Source organism: Nomascus leucogenys, chromosome 22a (genome assembly GCF_006542625.1).
Source record: "Nomascus leucogenys isolate Asia chromosome 22a, Asia_NLE_v1, whole genome shotgun sequence".
NCBI classification, from domain to species: domain Eukaryota; kingdom Metazoa; phylum Chordata; class Mammalia; order Primates; family Hylobatidae; genus Nomascus; species Nomascus leucogenys.
In genome coordinates this window covers 83,190,505-83,209,679 of record NC_044402.1, presented here as the reverse complement: position 1 = coordinate 83,209,679, position 19,175 = coordinate 83,190,505, and the positions used below count along the sequence as shown (strand labels likewise).

The 19,175-nt window shown below is 39.6% G+C and overlaps 1 protein-coding gene across 2 annotated transcripts in view; it reads right to left on the bottom strand.

Annotated features, from left to right (window-relative positions):
- Window positions 1-2,722: 2,722 nt before the first annotated feature.
- DNAJC10 (DnaJ heat shock protein family (Hsp40) member C10) overlaps window positions 2,723-19,175 on the bottom strand; it is a 59,519-nt gene continuing 43,066 nt past the window's right edge. For both annotated transcript variants that reach the window (XM_030802738.1, XM_030802737.1), the window contains 3 exons: window positions 19,018-19,137; window positions 5,820-5,924; window positions 2,723-4,121 (listed from right to left, as the gene is read on the bottom strand). In XM_030802738.1, the coding sequence (XP_030658598.1) occupies window positions 4,110-4,121; window positions 5,820-5,924; window positions 19,018-19,137 (237 nt within the window). In that variant the 3' untranslated portion in view covers window positions 2,723-4,109. The remainder of the gene's footprint in view (window positions 4,122-5,819; window positions 5,925-19,017; window positions 19,138-19,175) is intronic.

Below are 19,175 nucleotides of genomic sequence, written 5' to 3'. Positions count from 1 at the left end.
TAAAGGATTATAAATAATTTTACTATAGACACATGCACATGTATGTTATTGGAGCACTATTCACAATAGGAAAGACTTGGAAGCAACCCAAATGCCCATCAGTGTTAGACTGGATAAAGAAACTGGCACAAACACACCATGGAATACTATGCAGCCATAAAAAAGGATGCGTTCATGTCCTTTGCAGGGACAGGGATGAAGCCGGAAACCATCATTCTCAGCAAACTAACACAGGAACAGAAAACCAACCACCACATGTTGTCACTCATAAGTGGGAGTTGAACAATGAGAACATATGGACACAGGGAGGGGAACATCAACACTGGGGCCTGTCAGCAGGGTAGGGGGCAAGGGGAAGGACAACATTAGGAGAAAATACCTAATGTAGATGACAGGTTGATGGGTGCAGCAAACTACCATGGCACATGTATACCTATGTAACAAACCTGCACGTTCTGCACATGTATTGCAGAACTTGAAGTATTAAAGAAAAATAAATAGCAGTTGCTTAATGAAGATTGTCTATCAGTAATTAACACAGACCTTTTTGGGGACGATTACTAACTTTCAGGACCACAGGTCACTAGGTGATGCACTCAAATGACTACTTAATGCAATCAAGTGGTTGAAAGATGCATTTCTGGAGTCCATACTGATGTAGATCAGTTTGGCATGAGACTTTGGCTATATTTTTGGCTAGTTTCCATTCACAAAATATATCTAGCTGTTTACAAAGGGACTCAGTGACAGTACAAGAATCTAAGTGTAAATTCAGTGTTAAACAGAAAAATGACTCAAGCCAGTGAAACACTTACATTTTTGTGTATGATTAGTAATTTATACTCAGCTTGGTCATTGGCCTAAATTTTGTAATTCTTACTGAAAAAAAAAAACTGTATTAGTCTGTTTTGCATTGCAATGAAGGAATACCTGGGACTGGTTACCTTATAAAGAAAAGGTTTATTTGACTTGCAGTTCCGCAGGTTGTAAAAACATGGCACCAGCATCTGCTCAGCTTCTGGTGAGGTCTCAGGGAGCTTTTACTCATGGCAGAAGGCATGGGGAGAGAAGGCATGTCACACAGAGAGGGAGCGAGAAAGGAGGTGGTGATGCCAGGTTCCTTTTAACAACCAGCTCTTGCAGGAACAAACACGGCAGGAACTCATTACCACTGGGGAAGGCACAAAGCCATTTATGAGGGATCAGCCCCCATCACCCAAACACCTCCCACCAGGCCCCATATCCAACATTGGGGATCATATTTCAACATGAGATTTGGAGGGGACAAATACCCAAACCATATTACAAACTTCTTCACTAGAAGAATTTGGGTATATGTAAGTTTTCAGAATATGTGTAAAGTAGAATATTATCAGAAAGGTTATTTACTTTTCATCTTCATTATCAATTTTTATTCTACAGGTATCATAAAAATTTTAAATGCATTTTGTTAATTTAATCTTTTATTATTTCTTAACAGTCACAATGGAATAAATGTGCCTAATTTAAGACATCTATCTGGTTTTGTTGGCAGATTTAAGGACTAACACTAGACTAAATATTACACAAAGAGTCTATTCAAATGACTTAAAAGTGCTACCCTTTTACTAAAAATTTTATCGTACTAAACATCTTTGAAATGTGTGTCCCATAGGAAATGTGTTTTTTTGATAACCGTACTTCTAAAAAAAATCCCACTTTGAGCACTGTCAGAAAACAAAGAGCAAATTTAAAGAAAATTTTGAGAATGTAAAAAGTTATTACATAACCATTTCATTTTACTTTTCCTTTATCTTAGTAATATACCTTTAAATAAAAAAGCGATGAAAGACCTAAATAAAATTTGAGAAATCAGAATAGACAAACATCATTAATGCCCAAAACATAATTGTTGCTGAGAGAAATGGCACATTACACCTGGTACTCCTTAGAGGTGCTCTATCTACTGCATCAAGATAGCCATTAAAAGCTCAATCTACCAGCTGTTTTTGAAAGACCCAATAATACTGTTATGACTATATAGGATAACCTTGATGTATGTTGCTTTATGATACATGTTTCTTAACATGACTCCCAGGGGGCCCTGGCTTAGAGCTGATTCCAAAGGCACATAGCTTAGGTCAAATTATAGGACACATAATATTTACTATATTTACTGCCTAAAATGTTTTTCAGCTAACAAGTGTAGGAAACATTTATAGGTAGTGATGTAAGTACCTTATGAGCTCAGTGACAAAACAGTGAATTACAGACAGGTGGGAGATGGGGACCATGTTTTAGATTCCTTTTGTACACTCCTCAGTGTCCAGTGTGGTGATATGCACATAACCAGTATATTTTAGTAAGTATTCACCCAAGTAAGACTTCTTTAGGCATTCCATTTTGGGATTCTTGTAGAAACAAGCCAATTTTGTAGAACTCCTAGGCTTTAAACATTTGAGAATGAAAGGCTCTTGCCATTACTGATCATAATTCAAAAAGCTGGTGTTAAGTGTGACAAGTGGTGACTGTTCCATATATGCCCACAGGCATACAGCAGAATCCAGACAGAGTTGAGTATACAGTAGAGAAAAAGATGGGAGAATATGAAGAACAAAGTCTATTTTAACATTAATTATGGCTATAATAACCTTTATGAGGAAATATTGGTGAGCAGGATAAACTGATATTGAAAAGGAAAACTCTTCAAAACACAATAAAGCATATTCTAACAGGTTTTTGAAAAAAATTGCAAGCCTTTTAATTCACTGACCTCTTACGACTAATTGGAATTTTTATCATTCTGTACACTCCGAATTATAACTGAACAACTACATGTTACTGACAAATTTGTGATTTTTTGAGTCTAAACAACACAGAAACTAAAAGATCCCTTTCCTAGATTTATATACTTGATTTTCTTATAAAAATAACTTCAGTTATTATGTCAATATTTATCTGAAAAAGGCAGCCCTCTGACAGTAAACTATAACTGGAATAACTACAGTATCATTATGAGCTACAGTAAAACAACCTGTAATTTTTCCTATTTGAATAATAAATAGACTGGACAGGAGGGAAAAACCAAAACTATGAAAGAAAAACCCAATGTAAATAAAGGATACAGGTCAAAACAAAGTTCAGAAGGCAAATATGTAAATATTAGATGCCTCAAAAGTCAACTATCAGTGGGAAAATTTCTATGAAAGCAATTTCAGAAAATACATGAACACATATATCTTTAAAATATAGAACTCTAAATACTTGATAACATATTTAGGATACTCTACAATGCCCAGATAATAACTGCTATAATTTTTTTCCCTCAGGTTTTCCTGGATGATACAGCAATCTACAGGATTTGTGCACTTACTGTTGCTCAAATTTGTGTACTTACTGTGTGCACATATACTGCTGACTGTTTCTCAGCTGTGAAAACTTAAAAGCATTTTTGCAACCTTTGAGAAGGAAAGAAAACAATGAATAATCTCTTCATAATAATATAGAATCTCTTCATAATAACAGAATAACAGGGTTTGTTTACTGTGCCACATCATGGGTGTTTTTAAAACGAAATATAAATATATGGTCAGGGATAGTATTTTTAGGAGAACAAGTGACCAAAAACTAAGTTACCTCTTTTCAGGCTAGCCAAAAAACGTGAAGGGAAAGTGGACTTTATACAACTTAGACATTTATGTAGATAATAGCACAGCAGACTCGTGTTCAAGCCAGCCACCTGAAACATCATAAGTCCGTAGAGGGGGACAGCAATCTATGGTCCATGGACTGAATATGGCCTACTTTTCTATGGCTCTGAGCTAAGAATTGTTTTAATATTTTTTAAAGAGTTGTTAAAAGTAAATAACAGAGAAGAATACATGATGACTCTATTCTTGTTCTCATGTGTGAACCATATAGCCTGCAAAGTCTAAAATATTTATAAACCAGCCCTTTACAGAAAAAGTTTGCAGACCCTTCTTTTACATCAGTGCTGTAGATAATTCTGGCAGTACAACTGCAAGTCTAAGATAATGTTCATTCATTCCCATCATAAATGTAACATTCTAAATAGGTGGCTTCTGATGTCATCTGTCAGAATTTCTTTTATTTCTTCATCTTCAACATTATCAAAGTTCATCCTATAATAATGATGTAAAGGTGATAGAGAAAGGAGGAAGTATGAGTTGGTAATGTTAAAAATAAGGTGAAATACCACAAACCAACATTTCACTGTTTCAGAAATACTCAATATTCTTATTTAATGGATCATGACATGAAATATACTTTGCCAAAATATAACAATAAAAAAGAAAAGAATATCTCCTAGTTCTTACCTGCCCACAGCAGAAATTACTAACTATATAGGTTTACATAATTTCAAGCATATTGGGTATGCTCTTTAACTTAATTTCAGGTATGATATTCTAGATAATGACAATTTTTAAATTTCAAATATTTAATGAGATAAAAGTTATATCTTTCAAAATAAAATATCTTGAGAAAACTAATACAGCAAAACACTAGAAAAACATGTTTGTTCAGTGGAACCAAGAAAATACAGACTCATAACACTTTCCTACCTTTCAGATTTGTAAAAAATATTCTAGAGGTAGGTTGTAAGGCTTTGTCTATTGGGGTCTGCAGTTTGAACTGGATTACAGTAGAACCTATTGTCTAATATGGTGCTATTAAGCCAGACTTCTCTAGCCCTTTCCAGAGGCTGAGCTATTTTGTCCTCCTTTTGCCTCATAGGGAAAGAATCCGAGATACCTCATGTGATTGTATTAAATTCCATTTTAAAAGCACTACAACATTCATAGACGCTTTGTTCTGTTTTTAAGTATGATCTACAGTAACACGGATTTGAAAAAGGTAAAACTGAACTGCTTCTGAAGAGTAACAGGAAAAAGGTTGTGCTGCTTCTTGACAGATTAAAGATTCAAAGAGCGGCCAACACGAATATGGGTTTCAATACGTTCTGATTACACCAAGAACAAAAGAAAATTTGCTATCCAAAACGTGTTATGAGGCTCCAGTATATTTATTCCTAACAATTCAATGCTTTATTTACATTTGAACAAAATTTAAATAATTTATGGCCACAGTCACTATTTTTTTTTTTATGGCTTTGTTGAGATATATTTCACATACCATAAAATTCCCACATTTAAAGGAGTTTAGTGGTTTTTGGTATATTCAGAGTTGTCCAACTGTCATTACAATCTAATTTTAAAACATCTTCCATATTCCCAAAATAAACTCCTTACTACCCATTAGCAGTTACCCCATTTGTGCTCTTTTCTATCCCACTCCACTTCAGCCCCAGGCAACCATTAACCTACGTTCTGTCTCTATGGATTATTCTAGATATTTTACATCAATAGTATTATATAATATTTGGCCTTTGTGACTGGCTTCATTCACTAAACATTTTCCAGAGTTCATCCATGTTGTAGCATAGGTCAGTACTTCGTTCCTTTTATGGCTGAAAATATTCTATTGAATGGATATACCACATTTCATTTATCTGTCAGTTGACAGACATTTGGTTTCATTTTTTTTTGCTATTATGAATGATACTGCTATAAATATTTGTATACATGTTTTTGCATGGACCACAGTCACTATTTTTTGTTAAGTGGTTTTACTTGTCCAAATTTTTAAAAGCATTTCAGTGTCTAGGCTACATTTTGATTGTCCTATTCCCCCAAGTAGAATTTTCAGCTATCTTACTATTTTTTGATGCCTCATTTTGCTTGTCTCTGGATGCATGTAATGTATAGGAAAAATAAATTTTGCTAACTTTTGCCAAAGTCAACTCTAGGCTTAGTCCATACCTTATTCCTCTTGCCTTGATTTTGGAGAGTTTCCAATTTTTCATTTATTAAGGCAGCGATTGCTTTTGCATCTCTGGTATTTATCTGCTCTTCTTGAAAATTTCTCTAAAATTAAAAACACTTGTTATCTTTTAAGTATTTAATCAAAACATAACATTTCCACCTAAGAAACTTGATTAAATATGCTTTCAAGTTCTTTTCTTCCAAAACTTGAAGTGTTTGAAATTCAAATTTATTCTCTTCAAGGAAATAATGCTGCAAAAGCAGTTAACCCATTATGTACCTAAAATAAATACTAATAATAGTGTCCCAGAAACATGAAACAATTCTTTGTTTAAAAACAAAAAAAAAGCATCACTGACTACAAAAGCCTCAAAACGTCGAAACTGTGCAAGAACAGATGTTCCCAGATAAAGTTTGAGAGGGCATTCCAAGATGGCTGAGTAGGAACAGCTCCGGTCTGCAGCTCCTAGTGTGATCGACACAGAAGACAGGTAATTTCTGCACTTGCAACTGAGGTACCAGGTTCTTCTCATTGGGACTGGCTAGACAGTGGGTGCAGCCCACAGAGGGCGAGAAGAAGCCAGGGCAGGGATGGGGGGGTGTTGCCTCAACCGGGAAGTGCAAAGGATTGGGGGATTTCCCTTTCCTAGCCAAGGGAAACCGTGACAGACTACCTGAAAAAACGGGACACTCTTGCCCAAATACTGCACTTTTCCCAAGGTCTTAGTAATTGGCAGACAAGGAGATTCTCTCCCGTGTCTGGCTCAGCGGGTCCCACACCCACAGAGCCTTGCTCACTGCTAGTGCAGCAGTCTAAGATTGAACTGCAAGGTGGTAGCCTGGCTGGGGGAGGGGTGTCTGCCATTGTGGAAGCTTGAGAAGGTAAACAAAGTGGACAGGGAAGCCTGAACTGGGCAGAGCCCACCGCAGCTCAACAAGGCCTTCGGCCTCTAGACTCCACCTCTGTGGGCAGGGCATAGCTGAACAAAAGGCAACACACAACTTCTGCAGACTTAAATGTCCCTGTCTGACAGCTCTGAAGAGAGCGGTGGTTCTCCCAGCACAGCGTTTGAGCTCTGAGAATGGACAGACTGCCTCTTCAAGTGGGTCCCTGACCCCCATGTAGCCCAACTGGGGGACACCTTCCAGTAGGGGCCGACAGACACCTCATATAGGCGGCTGCCCTTCTGGGACAAAGCTTCCAGAGGAAGCATGAGGCAGCAACATTTGCTGTTTTGCAATATTTGCTGTCCTGCAGCCTCTGCTGGTGATACCCAGGCAAACAGGGTCTGGAGTGGACCTCCAGCAAACTCCAACAGACCTGCAGCTGAGGGACCTGTCACAAGGAAAACTAACAAACAGAAAAGAATAGCATCAACATCAACAAAAAGGTCATGTACACCAAAACCCCGTTGTTTTGATGTAGGTCACCAACATCAAAGACCAAAGGTAGATAAAACCACAAAGATGGGGAGAAACCAGAGCAGAAAAGCTAAAAATTCTAAAAATCAGAGCACCTCTTCTCCTCCAAAGGATCACAGCTCCTCGCCAGCAACGGAACAAAGCTGGATGGAGAATGACTTTGATGAGTTGACAGAAGTAGGCTTCAGAAGGTCGGTAATAACAAACTTCTCTGAGTTAAAGGAGGATGTTTGAACCCATCGCAAGGAAGCTAAAAACCTTGAGAAAAGATTAGACAAATGGCTAACTAGAATAAACAGTGTAGAGAAGACCTTAAAGGACCTGACAGAGCTGAAAACCATGGCAAAAGAACTTGGTGACACATGCACAAGCTTCAACAGCCAATTCGATCAAGTGGAAGAAAGGGTATCAGTGATTGAAGATCAAATTAACGAAATAAAGCGAGAAGACAAGGTTAGAGAAAAAAAGAGTAAAAAGAAATGAACAAAACCTCCAAGAAATATGGGACTATGTGAAAAGACCAAATCTACGTTTGATTGGTGTACCTGAAAGTGACGGGGAGAATGGAACCAAGTTGGAAAACACTCTTCAGGATATTATCCAGGAGAACTTCCTCAACCTAGCAAGGCAGGCCAACATTCAAATTCAGGAAATACAGAGAACACCACAAAGATACTCCTCAAGACAAGCAACCCCAAGACACATAACTGTCAGATCCACCAAGGTTGAAATGAAGAAAAAAATGTTAAGGGCAGACAGAGAGAAAGGTCGAGTTACCCTCAAAGGGAAGCCCATCAGACTAACAGCGGATCTCTCGGCAGAAACCCTACAAGCCAGAAGAGAGTGGGGGCCAATATTCAACATTCTTAAAAGAATTTTAAACCCAGAATTTCATATCCAGCCAAACTAAGCTTCATAAGTGAAGGGGAAATAAAATCCTTTACAGACAAGCAAATGCTGATTTTGTCACCACCAGGCCTGCCTTACAAGAGCTCCTGAAGGAAGCACTAAACTTGGGAAGAAACAACCGGTACCAGCCATTGCAAAAACGTGCCAAATGGTAAAGACCATTGATGCTATGAAGAAACTACATCAATTAACAGGCAAAATAACCAGCTAACATCATAATGACAGGATCAAATTCACACATAACAATATTAACCTTAAATGTAAATAGGCTAAATGCCCCAATTAAAAGACACAAGCTGGCAAATTTGATAAGAGTCAAGACCCATCAGTGCACGGTATTCAGGAGACCTATTTCATGTGCAAAGATGCACACAGGCTCAAAATAAAGGGATGGAGGAAGATCTACCAAGCAAATGGAAACAAAAAAAAAAAAAAAACGGGTTGCAATCCTAGTCTCTGATAAAACAGATTTTAAACCAACAAAGATCAAAAGAGACAAAGAAGGCTATTACATAATGGTAAAGAGATAAATTCCACAAGAAGAGCTAACGACCCTAAATATATATGCACCCAATACAGGAGCACCCAGATTCATAAAGCAAGTCCTTAGAAACCTACAAAGACGCGGCCGGGCGCAGTGGCTCACGCCTGTAATCCCAGCACTTTGGGAGGCTGAGGTGGGCGGATCACGAGGTCAGGAGATCGAGACCACGGTGAAACCCCGTCTCTACTGAAAAATACAAAAACTTAGCCGGGCGTGGTGGCGGGCGCCTGTAGTCCTAGCTACTCGGAGAGGCTGAGGCAGGAGAATGGCGTGAACCCGGGAGGTGGAGCTTGCAGTGAGCCGAGACTGCGCCACTGCACTCCAGCCTGGGCGACAGAGCGAGACTCCATCTCAAAAAAAAAAAAAAAAAAAAAAAAAAAGAAACCTACAGACACTTAAACTCCCACACAATAATAATGGGAGACTTTAACACCCCACTGTTAATATTAGATCAATGAGACACAAGGTTAACAATGATATCCAGGACTTGAACTCAGCTCTGCAACAAGCAGACCTAATAGACATCTACAGAACTCTCCACCCCAAATCAACAGAATATACATCCTTCTCAGAATCACACTGCACTTATTCTAAAATTGACAACATAATTGGAAGCAAAACACTCCTCAGCAAATGCAAAAGAAGAGAAATCATAATAAACAGTCTCTCAGAGCACAGTGCAACCAAATTAGAACTCAGGATTAAGAAACTCACTCAAAACCACACAACTACATGGAAACTGAACAACTTGCTCCTGAATGACCACTGGGTAAATAACGAAATGAAGGCAGAAATAAAGATGTTCTTTGAAACCAATGGGAACAAAGACACAACATACCAGAATCTCTGGGACACAGCTAAAGCAGTGTTTAGAGGGAAACTTATAGCACTAAATGCCCACAGGAGAAATGAGGAAAGATCTAAAATCGACACCCTAACATCACAATTAAAAGAACTAGAGCAGCAAGAGCAAATACATTCAAAAGCTAGCAGAAGGCAAGAAATAACTAAGATTAGAGCAGAACTGAGAGACACAAAAAACCCTTCAAAAAATTAATGAATCTAGGAGCTGGTTTTTTGAAAAGATCAACAAAATTGATAGGCTGCTAACAAGACTAATGAAAAGAGAGAAGAATCAAATAGATGCAATAAAAAATGATAAAGGAGATATCACTACCGATCCCACAGAAACACAAACTACCATCAGAGAATACTATAAACACCTCTATGCAAATAAACTAGAAAAGCTAGAAGAAATGGACAAATTCCTGGATACATACACCCTCCCAAGAGGGAAGAAGGTGAATTTCTGAATAGACCAATAACAGGCTGTGAAATTGAGGCAATAATTAATAGCCTATCAACCAAAAAAAGTCCAGGACCAGAAGGATTCACAGCTGAATTCTACCAGAGCTACAAAGAGGAGCTGGTACCATTCCTTCTGAAACTATTTCAATCAATAGAAACAGAGGGAATCCTCCCTAACTCATTTTATGAGGCCAACATCATCCTGATACCAAAGCCTGGCAGAGACACAACAAAAAAAGGGAATTTTAGACCAATATCCCTGATGAACATCGATGTGAAAATCCTCAATATTGATGTGAAAATCCTCAACAAAATACTGGCAAACCGAATCCAGCAGCACATCAAAAAGCTTATCCACCATGATCAAGTCAGCTTCATCCCTGGGATGCAAGGCTGGTTCAACATAAGCAAATCAATAAATGTAATCCTTCACATAAACAGAACCAAAGACAAAAACCACATGATTATCTCAATAGATGCAGAAAAGGCCTTCGACAAAATTCAACAGCCCTTCATGCTAAAAACTCTCAATAAACTAGGTACTGATGGAATGTATCTCAAAATAATAAGAGCTATTCATGACAAACCCACAGCCAGTATCATACTGAATGGGCAAAGACTGGAAGCATTCCCTTTGAAAACCAGCACAAGACAAGGATAGCCTCTCTCACCACTCCTATTCAACATAGTATTGGAAGTTCTGGCCAGGGCAATTAGGCAAGAGAAAGAAATAAAGGGTATTCAATTAGGAAATGAGGAAGTCAAATTGTCCCTGTTTGCAGATGACATGATTGTATATTTAGAAAACCCCATCATCTCAGCCCAAAATCTCCTTAAGCTGATAAGCAACTTCAGCAAAGTCTCAGGATACAAAATCAATGTGCAAAAATCACAATCATTCCTATACACCATTAACAGACAGAGAGCCAAATCATGAGTGAACTCCCATTCACAATTGCAACAAAGAGAATAAAATACCTAGGACTCCAACTTACAAGGGATGTGAAGGACCTCTTCAAGAAGAACTACAAACCACTGCTCAACGAAATAAAAGAGGACACAAACAAATGGAAGAATATTCCATGCTCATGGATAGGAGGAATCAATAGTGTGAAAATGGCCACACTGCCCAAAGTAATTTATAGATTCACTTCCATCCCCATCAAGCTACCAATGACTTTCCTCACAGAATTGAAAAAAACTACTTTAAATTTCATATGGAACCAAAAAAGAGCCCATATTGCCAAGACAATCCTAAGCCAAAAGAACAAAGGTGGAGGCATCATGGTACCTTTCTTCAAACTATACTACAAGGCTACAGTAACCAAAACAGCATGGTACTGGTACCAAAACAGATATATAGACTAGTGGAACAGAACAGAGCCCTCAGAAATAACACCAAACATCTACAACCATCTGATCTTTGACAAACCTGACAAAAACAAGCAATGGGGATACCCTATTTGATAAATGGTGCTGAGAAAACTGGCTAGCCATATGTAGAAAGGTGAAACTGGATCCCTTCCTTACACCTTACACAAAAATTAATTCAAGATGGATTAAAGACCTAAACGTAAGATCTAAAACCATAAAAACCCTAGAAAAAAACCTAGGCAATACCATTCAGGACATAGGCATGGGCAAGGACTTCATGACTAAAACACCAAAAGCAATGGCAACAAAAGCCAAAATTGACAAATGGGATCTAATTAAAGAGCTTCTGCACAGCAAAATACACTATCATCAGAGTGAAAGGCAACCTACAGAATGGGAGAAAATTTTGGCAATCTACCCATCTGACAAAGGGCTAATATCCAGAATCTACGAAGAACTCAAACAAATTTACAATAAAAAAACAACCCCATCAAAAAGCGGGCAAAGGATATGAACAGACACTTCTCAAAAGAAGACATTTATGCAGCCAACAGACACATGAAAAAATGCTCATCATCACTGGTCATCAGAGAAATGCAAATCAAAACCACAATGAGATACCATCTCACACCAGTTAGAATGGCAATCATTAAAAAGTCAGGAAACAACAGGTGCTGAAGAGGATGTGGAGAAACAGGAACACTTTTACACTGTTGGTGGGAGTGTTAATTAGTTCAACCATTGTGTAAGACAGTGTGGCGATTCCTCGAGGATCTAGAACTAGAATTACCATTTTACCCAGCAATCCCATTACTGGGTATACACCCAAAGGATTATAAATCATGCTACTATAAAGACACATGCACACGTACGTTTACTGCAGCACTATTCACAATAGCAAAGACCTGGAACCACCCCAAAAGTACATCAATGATAGACTGGATTAAGAAAATGTGGCACATATACACCATGGAATACTATGCAGCCATAAAAAAGGATGTGTTCATGTCCTTCGCAGGGACATGAATGTAGCTGGAAACCATCATTCTCAGCAAACTATCACAAGGACAAAACCAAACACCGCATGTTCTCACTCACAGGTGGGAATTGAACAATGAGATCACCTGGACACAATGCGGGGAACATCACATACTGGGGCCTGTTGGGGAGTTGGGGCTGGGGAGGGATAGCATTAGGAGAAATACCTAATGTAAATGATGAGTTGATGGGTGCAGCAAACCAACATGGCACATGTATACCTATGTATCAAGCCTGCACATTGTGCACATGTACACTAGAACTTAAAGTATAATTAAAACAACAAAAAAAGATGTTCCCAGAGGATTGAACTCACTCCACTCTAATACAATCATTAGCACTGCCCAACCATGACCAACAACAGTAATGGAAAGCAACATGTATCTCCTAGTTTTCATCTGCGCACAGCAGGAAGGTGGCTGAAAAGCAGGGGAAGGAACAGGTCAACATATCCTGACCTGCTTATTTGGATCTGGGGCCACCTGTTGTCTTAATCTTGGTGTGAACTCTAATCCCCAACTATGTGCTAGGATTTTGTTTTGTGTGTAACTGCCCACCTGGTTTGTATTTCTCTTTACTCCAACCATTATTCTGCTTTGGCCTTCCTGTCTGGCCTCAATGGCTGAATGCTACCCTTGTCTTTCAATTTGGACAGGGATGTTTGGTTCCTAACTTTGTCCCCTGGACTCCTATGGACACATGGCAACATCTTTTCAAACAGCTCTGTCTATGGTATGGTTAACTCTTGTAACTGCTCATTAAATTGATGCTTCTCTGATATTATCTGAAGAAGATCCCCATTTATGTCACCCATCTCTCAGCTATTCTGAAAACTGAGAAATAGAGCTGTTGATTCAAAGAAATGAAGACTCAGGCTCTGGTATAAGCTGCCTCTCACCTCCATCAAGTTTTGCTTGCTCTAGATTGTTCTTAAGACACAGATTCTTGACAAATCAAAAACCTTCACTGAAAAATCCAGATGTGTGGCAATTCTAGATTTCTGAAATTCATCATCCAATTTCTTAATTTAGCCCTACTCATCTCAAAATGTAACTACCAATAAATAACATCAGATCTTAACCTAATTCTCCCTCAAAATGTGGGGGGCACACGGCAACATATTCATACTTATGTACATGGCATTTGAGGTTGGGGCATGGAAAAATACTGAGGCACTGTGTGTATGTTATTTGTGCATGAGAATGTAACTCCTTGACCCTAAAAACAGGACAGGGAGTGGAGTGTGTGGTGTGATAACGAATGCTGAAAACAGCCTCCTGAGAACGCAGTTTGAGCATTTTTACAAGGCCACAGGTGTCTCACGACCAGACCTCAAAAAAGCCATCTAGTGGATATCTGTGGTTTAACAAGCCCTTTCAATAAATACTTGGTGGACGGACGAAGCTGGGGTGGACTCTCTTAGAAGAGCTGCCCCCCCAACCAGCCCTGCTCAGCTGGAATTGTCTGAGAACTCATTCTTGGCATTCACTGCAAGCTATGAGCTCCGAAAGTGGTGCCCTCGACGTGATCACTTTGAAGTTACGCGTGAAGGAGGAGAGCTCATCAATTTTCAGGGAATCCCAGAGTAAGGGACAGTCCTGACTCCCATCAGGAGGACGGGACCCACGCGTAAAATACCAGGGGTTGGGTTATCATGGGTCAGGAAATGACCAAAGAACAGAAAGCATTTTTTAAAACAATGCAACAGCTACTTAAGGCTATCCAGTGCACTGTAGAGCCTGGAGCTCTACACAAGCTTATGCTTTTAATTTGGCAGAAATGCCCTTGGTTTCCTGATCAAGGAACCTTAGATTTAGAGTTATGGAAGCAGATAGGTCGCTGCCTGAAAAGAGGAAATGAGCAAGGTCATTTTACTAATGTTACTATTTTGGCCACCTGGGCACTGGTACGCTCTGCGTGGTATCCTCTTTATCCGCCAGATCGCCCATTATCTCCACCTGAAAGGAATTCGGAAGATTTAAAGGGAGAGATTCCTCTCTCCGCTTCATTCCCTTCTATGGGGAATAAGGAAGAGATTTTTTCTAGTGAGGAAAAACAGGAACCAGAACAGAACGGGGGTGCTCCTCTCTCTACTTCATTCCCTTCTGTAGGGCATAAGGAGGATATTTTTTCTAGTGAGGATAAGGACGGACTGGAGCCTTTTCCTCCCCCTATAGAAAAGCCATTGCCTTTCTTTCCCCCAACCTTAAAGGGACCTGCATCTGTTGGCCCCGTTCAGCCAACAGCATCTCCCATCCCCCTTAAGGAGATTAGAGGCTGCCCAAGGGACAGTTCTTAGATTATGCCCCCGGTCAGCGAACATCTGTATGATTAGGTGGCTGCGTCTCCTCAACAAACTTCCCTGCTGGGGGGGTGCCTACAGGAGGGAAGGAAAGTGGCTGATTATGATTGTCTTCCTAATATGCAAGTTCTCATTTCCTACTTCCAGCATCAGCCTTTCTGGCTGTGTCTTTTTTCTGCTTCCCTGGAGTATAAGGAAAAGTTAGTTGCATCTTACCAACTCTCCTGTCCCAGGCCTCTGTGGGTAGCAAGAAAGCCAGAGCTATCTGGGATAAAACCTAGGAGGCAGCATGCAACCAACTTTTCCTCACCAAGACATAAATATAGTGATTCTGCTTACGTGGTATATAGTATTACTCATTTAAATCTTGCACATGTGAAGGGCATTACTAATGAACCCCTACTAGCTTTGTTTCTTCCAGCACAAGAGCTCCTCGGTCCCGTCATCACCCTCTTTACATCACACATATTCGCTCTCATTCTAAGCTACCTGGTCCCTTATCAGAAAAGAATGCTTGAGCTGATGCTCTAGTATGACCATAGATGTGGTCTGCAGATTCTCCTGCTTTTTTGTGAGCTCCAGCTAATCATGATTTTTTTCATCAGAACACCTGGATTCTTAAACAGTTTCATCTGACACTTGCTCAAGCTCGCATGATTATTAAAACTTGTCCTGATTGCCAACAGCATTCTCTTTCCCCTTTTTCCTTAAGGCTTGGTGCCAACCTACAAGGTCAGGTGCCTAATGCCATCTGCCAAACTGATGTTACTCAGTACCCACCCTTTAGACGTTTTAAATTTCTCCACGTTACCGCAGACACTTATACAGGCCTAAAACATGCTACCCCCAGACCAGAAAAAAAACTAAAGATGCAATTGGTCATTTATTTGAATCCATTATAACTTTAAACCTTCCACAAACTATAAAAACTGATAATAGACCTTGCTATCTTAGTGCTCGATTTGCATATATGCATTGCAACTTTAGCACATACAACACAAAACTAGTATTCCTTATACCGCAACTAGTCAAGCCATTGTTAAACAAGCTTATCAAACTCGTAATGTGTATCTTAAACAAAAAAGGGGGAATATGGGGCTCTCTTTTCGAGAACAGGACCTGTTGTTAGAGAATCGACCACAACAATGACGGTTGATGACTTGGAAGGCACCTAACACTACCTGGGGACAGCTAAAGAAATTGGATCAACAGGTATCTATTTGGCTTACAGCTGTGGAAGCCCCCGCAACCGCAGAGAATCAGTTTCTTATGTATCTGGCGGTAATTGGGGAAACTTCTGAGAAAGTAAGACAGACATGGATGTTGGGTGGCTGGTAATTCTTGTCCTTTGCCAAGTGGGATCAGCTCAAGAACATGTTTATTGGAGTCATGTTTTAAATCCCCGTTTTTAATGTTATTACATGGTGGGATGCTGACCTGCCTTTGTCATCTAATGATACTTTTTGGACAGGAGGTTGATGGATGCCCCTGTCTTACCCCTTAACTGAAAATTTGGGATGGATTAAGCTTAATTACTACTTGATTTTATTGCCTAGTAATTCCCCTTTGTTTTTCCATAATAGCACATGATAAATGTGTTACTCGCATTCTTCAGGAGCATCTTTACTACCAGCCCCAAAGGGATACTAAGTTTGCAAACTTGATCTTTATGTCTGCTGTTAGCACTAATCTTACTGAGTCTCTAACGAAGCTACACAAGTGCCTGATCTTCCTACATGCTGTCCCAGTAGGGACTGGCGATAGAAGTGTGAGGCCATCCAGTGTTCGCCATGCAAACAGCCTGCGCTGCGTCAAGAGCCTCTGTTTGATAATGACACCTTACTTGATTAGGCTCCCCATGGTAATCTTATGTCTGCAGATCAGACTATTGGATTTAGGAGTCCCTCCAATAGTTCTATCATCTGGTCAGAGTATGGGCTTTCAGGACCAATACTACAAGTAAAAGGGAAACAAGCTTTAAGCCCTGCTCATACCCAGGTTTGGAGATTAGGACTTCCTTTTTTTGAATGGGTTCTTTGCCATGGTAGGTATATTACTAGCGGTGGCAACTATACCCTCTCTTTGCATAATAATGTTACTGACACAGTCTTGATTTGTGCTATGCACCCTTATATACTTTTGTTTAGGCAAGGTGTTCCTAACATAGAGCAGAATCAATCCTTTTATAGTATTAAAGTCTCTTCCAGTAGTTGGTATGCTACATGCTTCTCTCATCAAAACATTACATAATTAAATATAACCTGTGTCATGATCTTAAAATGGCGTGCAGAATGGTGGCTGCCTGTAAATTTAACTTGGAGCTAGGGAGAGGATTCCACCCTGCAGCTATTTAGAAAAGCATTGTCTCATACTTGAAAAATAAGATTTCTAGCCACTTCAATTGCCTTTTTAGTCTCAGCTTTTATTATATTAGCAACTGCCGCTACTGCAACTGCTTCTCTGACAGAATCTATTCACACAGCCTCAGTGATAAGCCACATGGTATATAATGTAACCCATGAATTTCAGGAATAGGTAAATATTGATAGAACTATTTTGTCTCACCTAGAGACCCTTGAAGCCGCTGCTGAATGGCTAGGGGATCAGCAGCAGGCATTCATTACCCGTCAAAATTTACATTGTGATTGGCAATATAATTCTGTCACACCTCTGCCATATAATAGCTCCCAATATGCTTGGGAGAGAGTGAAAGCACATCTGCAAGGGGCTTATCACGATGATTTGTCTTCTCAAATTTCCACTCTTGAGTGTAAATTAAAGAAACAACTTGAAGAATAGTCACAGCAACTACAAACAAGTACCCTTCAGCAATTAAAGAAGGTTTTCAGTGGTTAAACCCGAACACTTTGTTGTCTGGGTTAAACATGCATTTAGGTGATGGCCGTTGTACTTTATTCTTTTTTTTATCTGTTTGCTAGGCATTTGCAGACGGCTCTGTGCTGCCACCCGACACATCTATGACCAAGGACGAACAACAGAAGTTTACCTTGCATTGGATGACCAGCATGTGCTAAGAATTAAAGAAGGGGCAGACGTCAGGGGAGCATGGCAATATATTCAAACTTATGTACATGACATTTGAGGTCGGGGCATGGAAAAATACCGAGGCACTGTGTGTATGTTATTTGTGCATGAGAATGAAACTCCTTGACCCTGAAAACAGGACAAGGAGTGGAGTGTGTGGGGTGATAAGCAACGCTGAAAACAGCCTCCTGAGAATGCAGTTTGAGTGCTTTTACAAGGCCACAGCGGTCTCACGACCGGACCTCAAGCCATCTAGTGGATTGTTTGTGGTTTAACAAGCCCTTTCAATAAATACTTGGCGGATGAATGCTGGGGTGGACTCTCTTAGAAGAGCTATCTCGGCCGGGTGCGGTGGCTCACGCTTGTAATCCCAGCACTTTGGGAGGCCGAGGTGGGCGGATCCTGAGGTCAGGAGATCGAGACCACGGTGAAACCCCGTCTCTACTAAAAATACAAAAAATTAGCTGGGCGTGGTGGCGGGCGCCTGTAGTCCCAGCTACTCGGAGAGGCTGAGGCAGGAGAATGGCGTGAACCCGGGAGGCGGAGCTTGCAGTGAGCCGAGATCACGCCACTGCACTCCAGCCTGGGCGACAGAGCGAGACTCCGTCTCAAAAAAAAAAAAGAAGAGCTATCTTGCCCCCGTTCAGCTGGAATTGTCTGAGAATCATTCCTGGCATTCACTGCAAGCTATAAGCTCTGCACAAAAAGTATAAAAATATTTGAAATTATCTATTTTTAATGTTTTACCAGAAAACATGAGTACATGGCAAATACTTTAGTGCATCATTGTTCTTTCCTCCCCACAAAGGAAGGTCATTACTTTGAAACTTACTCAGTAAAAAGTATACTGAATAGAAATATAGTAAGGAAATATTATTCCAAGCAGCAGCGTGTATTAGAGTATTCTTAGTGAACTCAACAGTCACCATAACCTTTCATAGAAAGCAGAAAATTACCTTGAATTCCAGAACCCAAAGATAGTCACGAATAATACTTTTTTTGTCTCTTTCTAGTAGTTTTCCTATTCATTAGTATAAAAATGTTAAGGCAATTGAGTCTGTATCAACCGTGAGACAAAAGACCTTTTAAGATCGCTTAGTATACATGTAAATTTTAAAAACTCGTATCAGTAATATGTAATAATATAAAAAAATGACAAGGATCAGAAAATAGAAAAAAAAATTACTCAGACTAAAACACATCTTTTGAGCTTGGCCTACTAAGGGAAGGAACAGATGAAAGTCTGGACATACCTTTGCTCTTTCGTAGAAATAAAATTTAACAGTTGGATAGGCCCTGATCCCAGCTTTCTGGCATGTCTGAGCATAAGCCTGACAGTCTACTTTTCCAGCTTTCACTTTTCCTTTAATCATCTGAAAAAGAAAAATACAGTTTGCCATTTTCTGTTTGG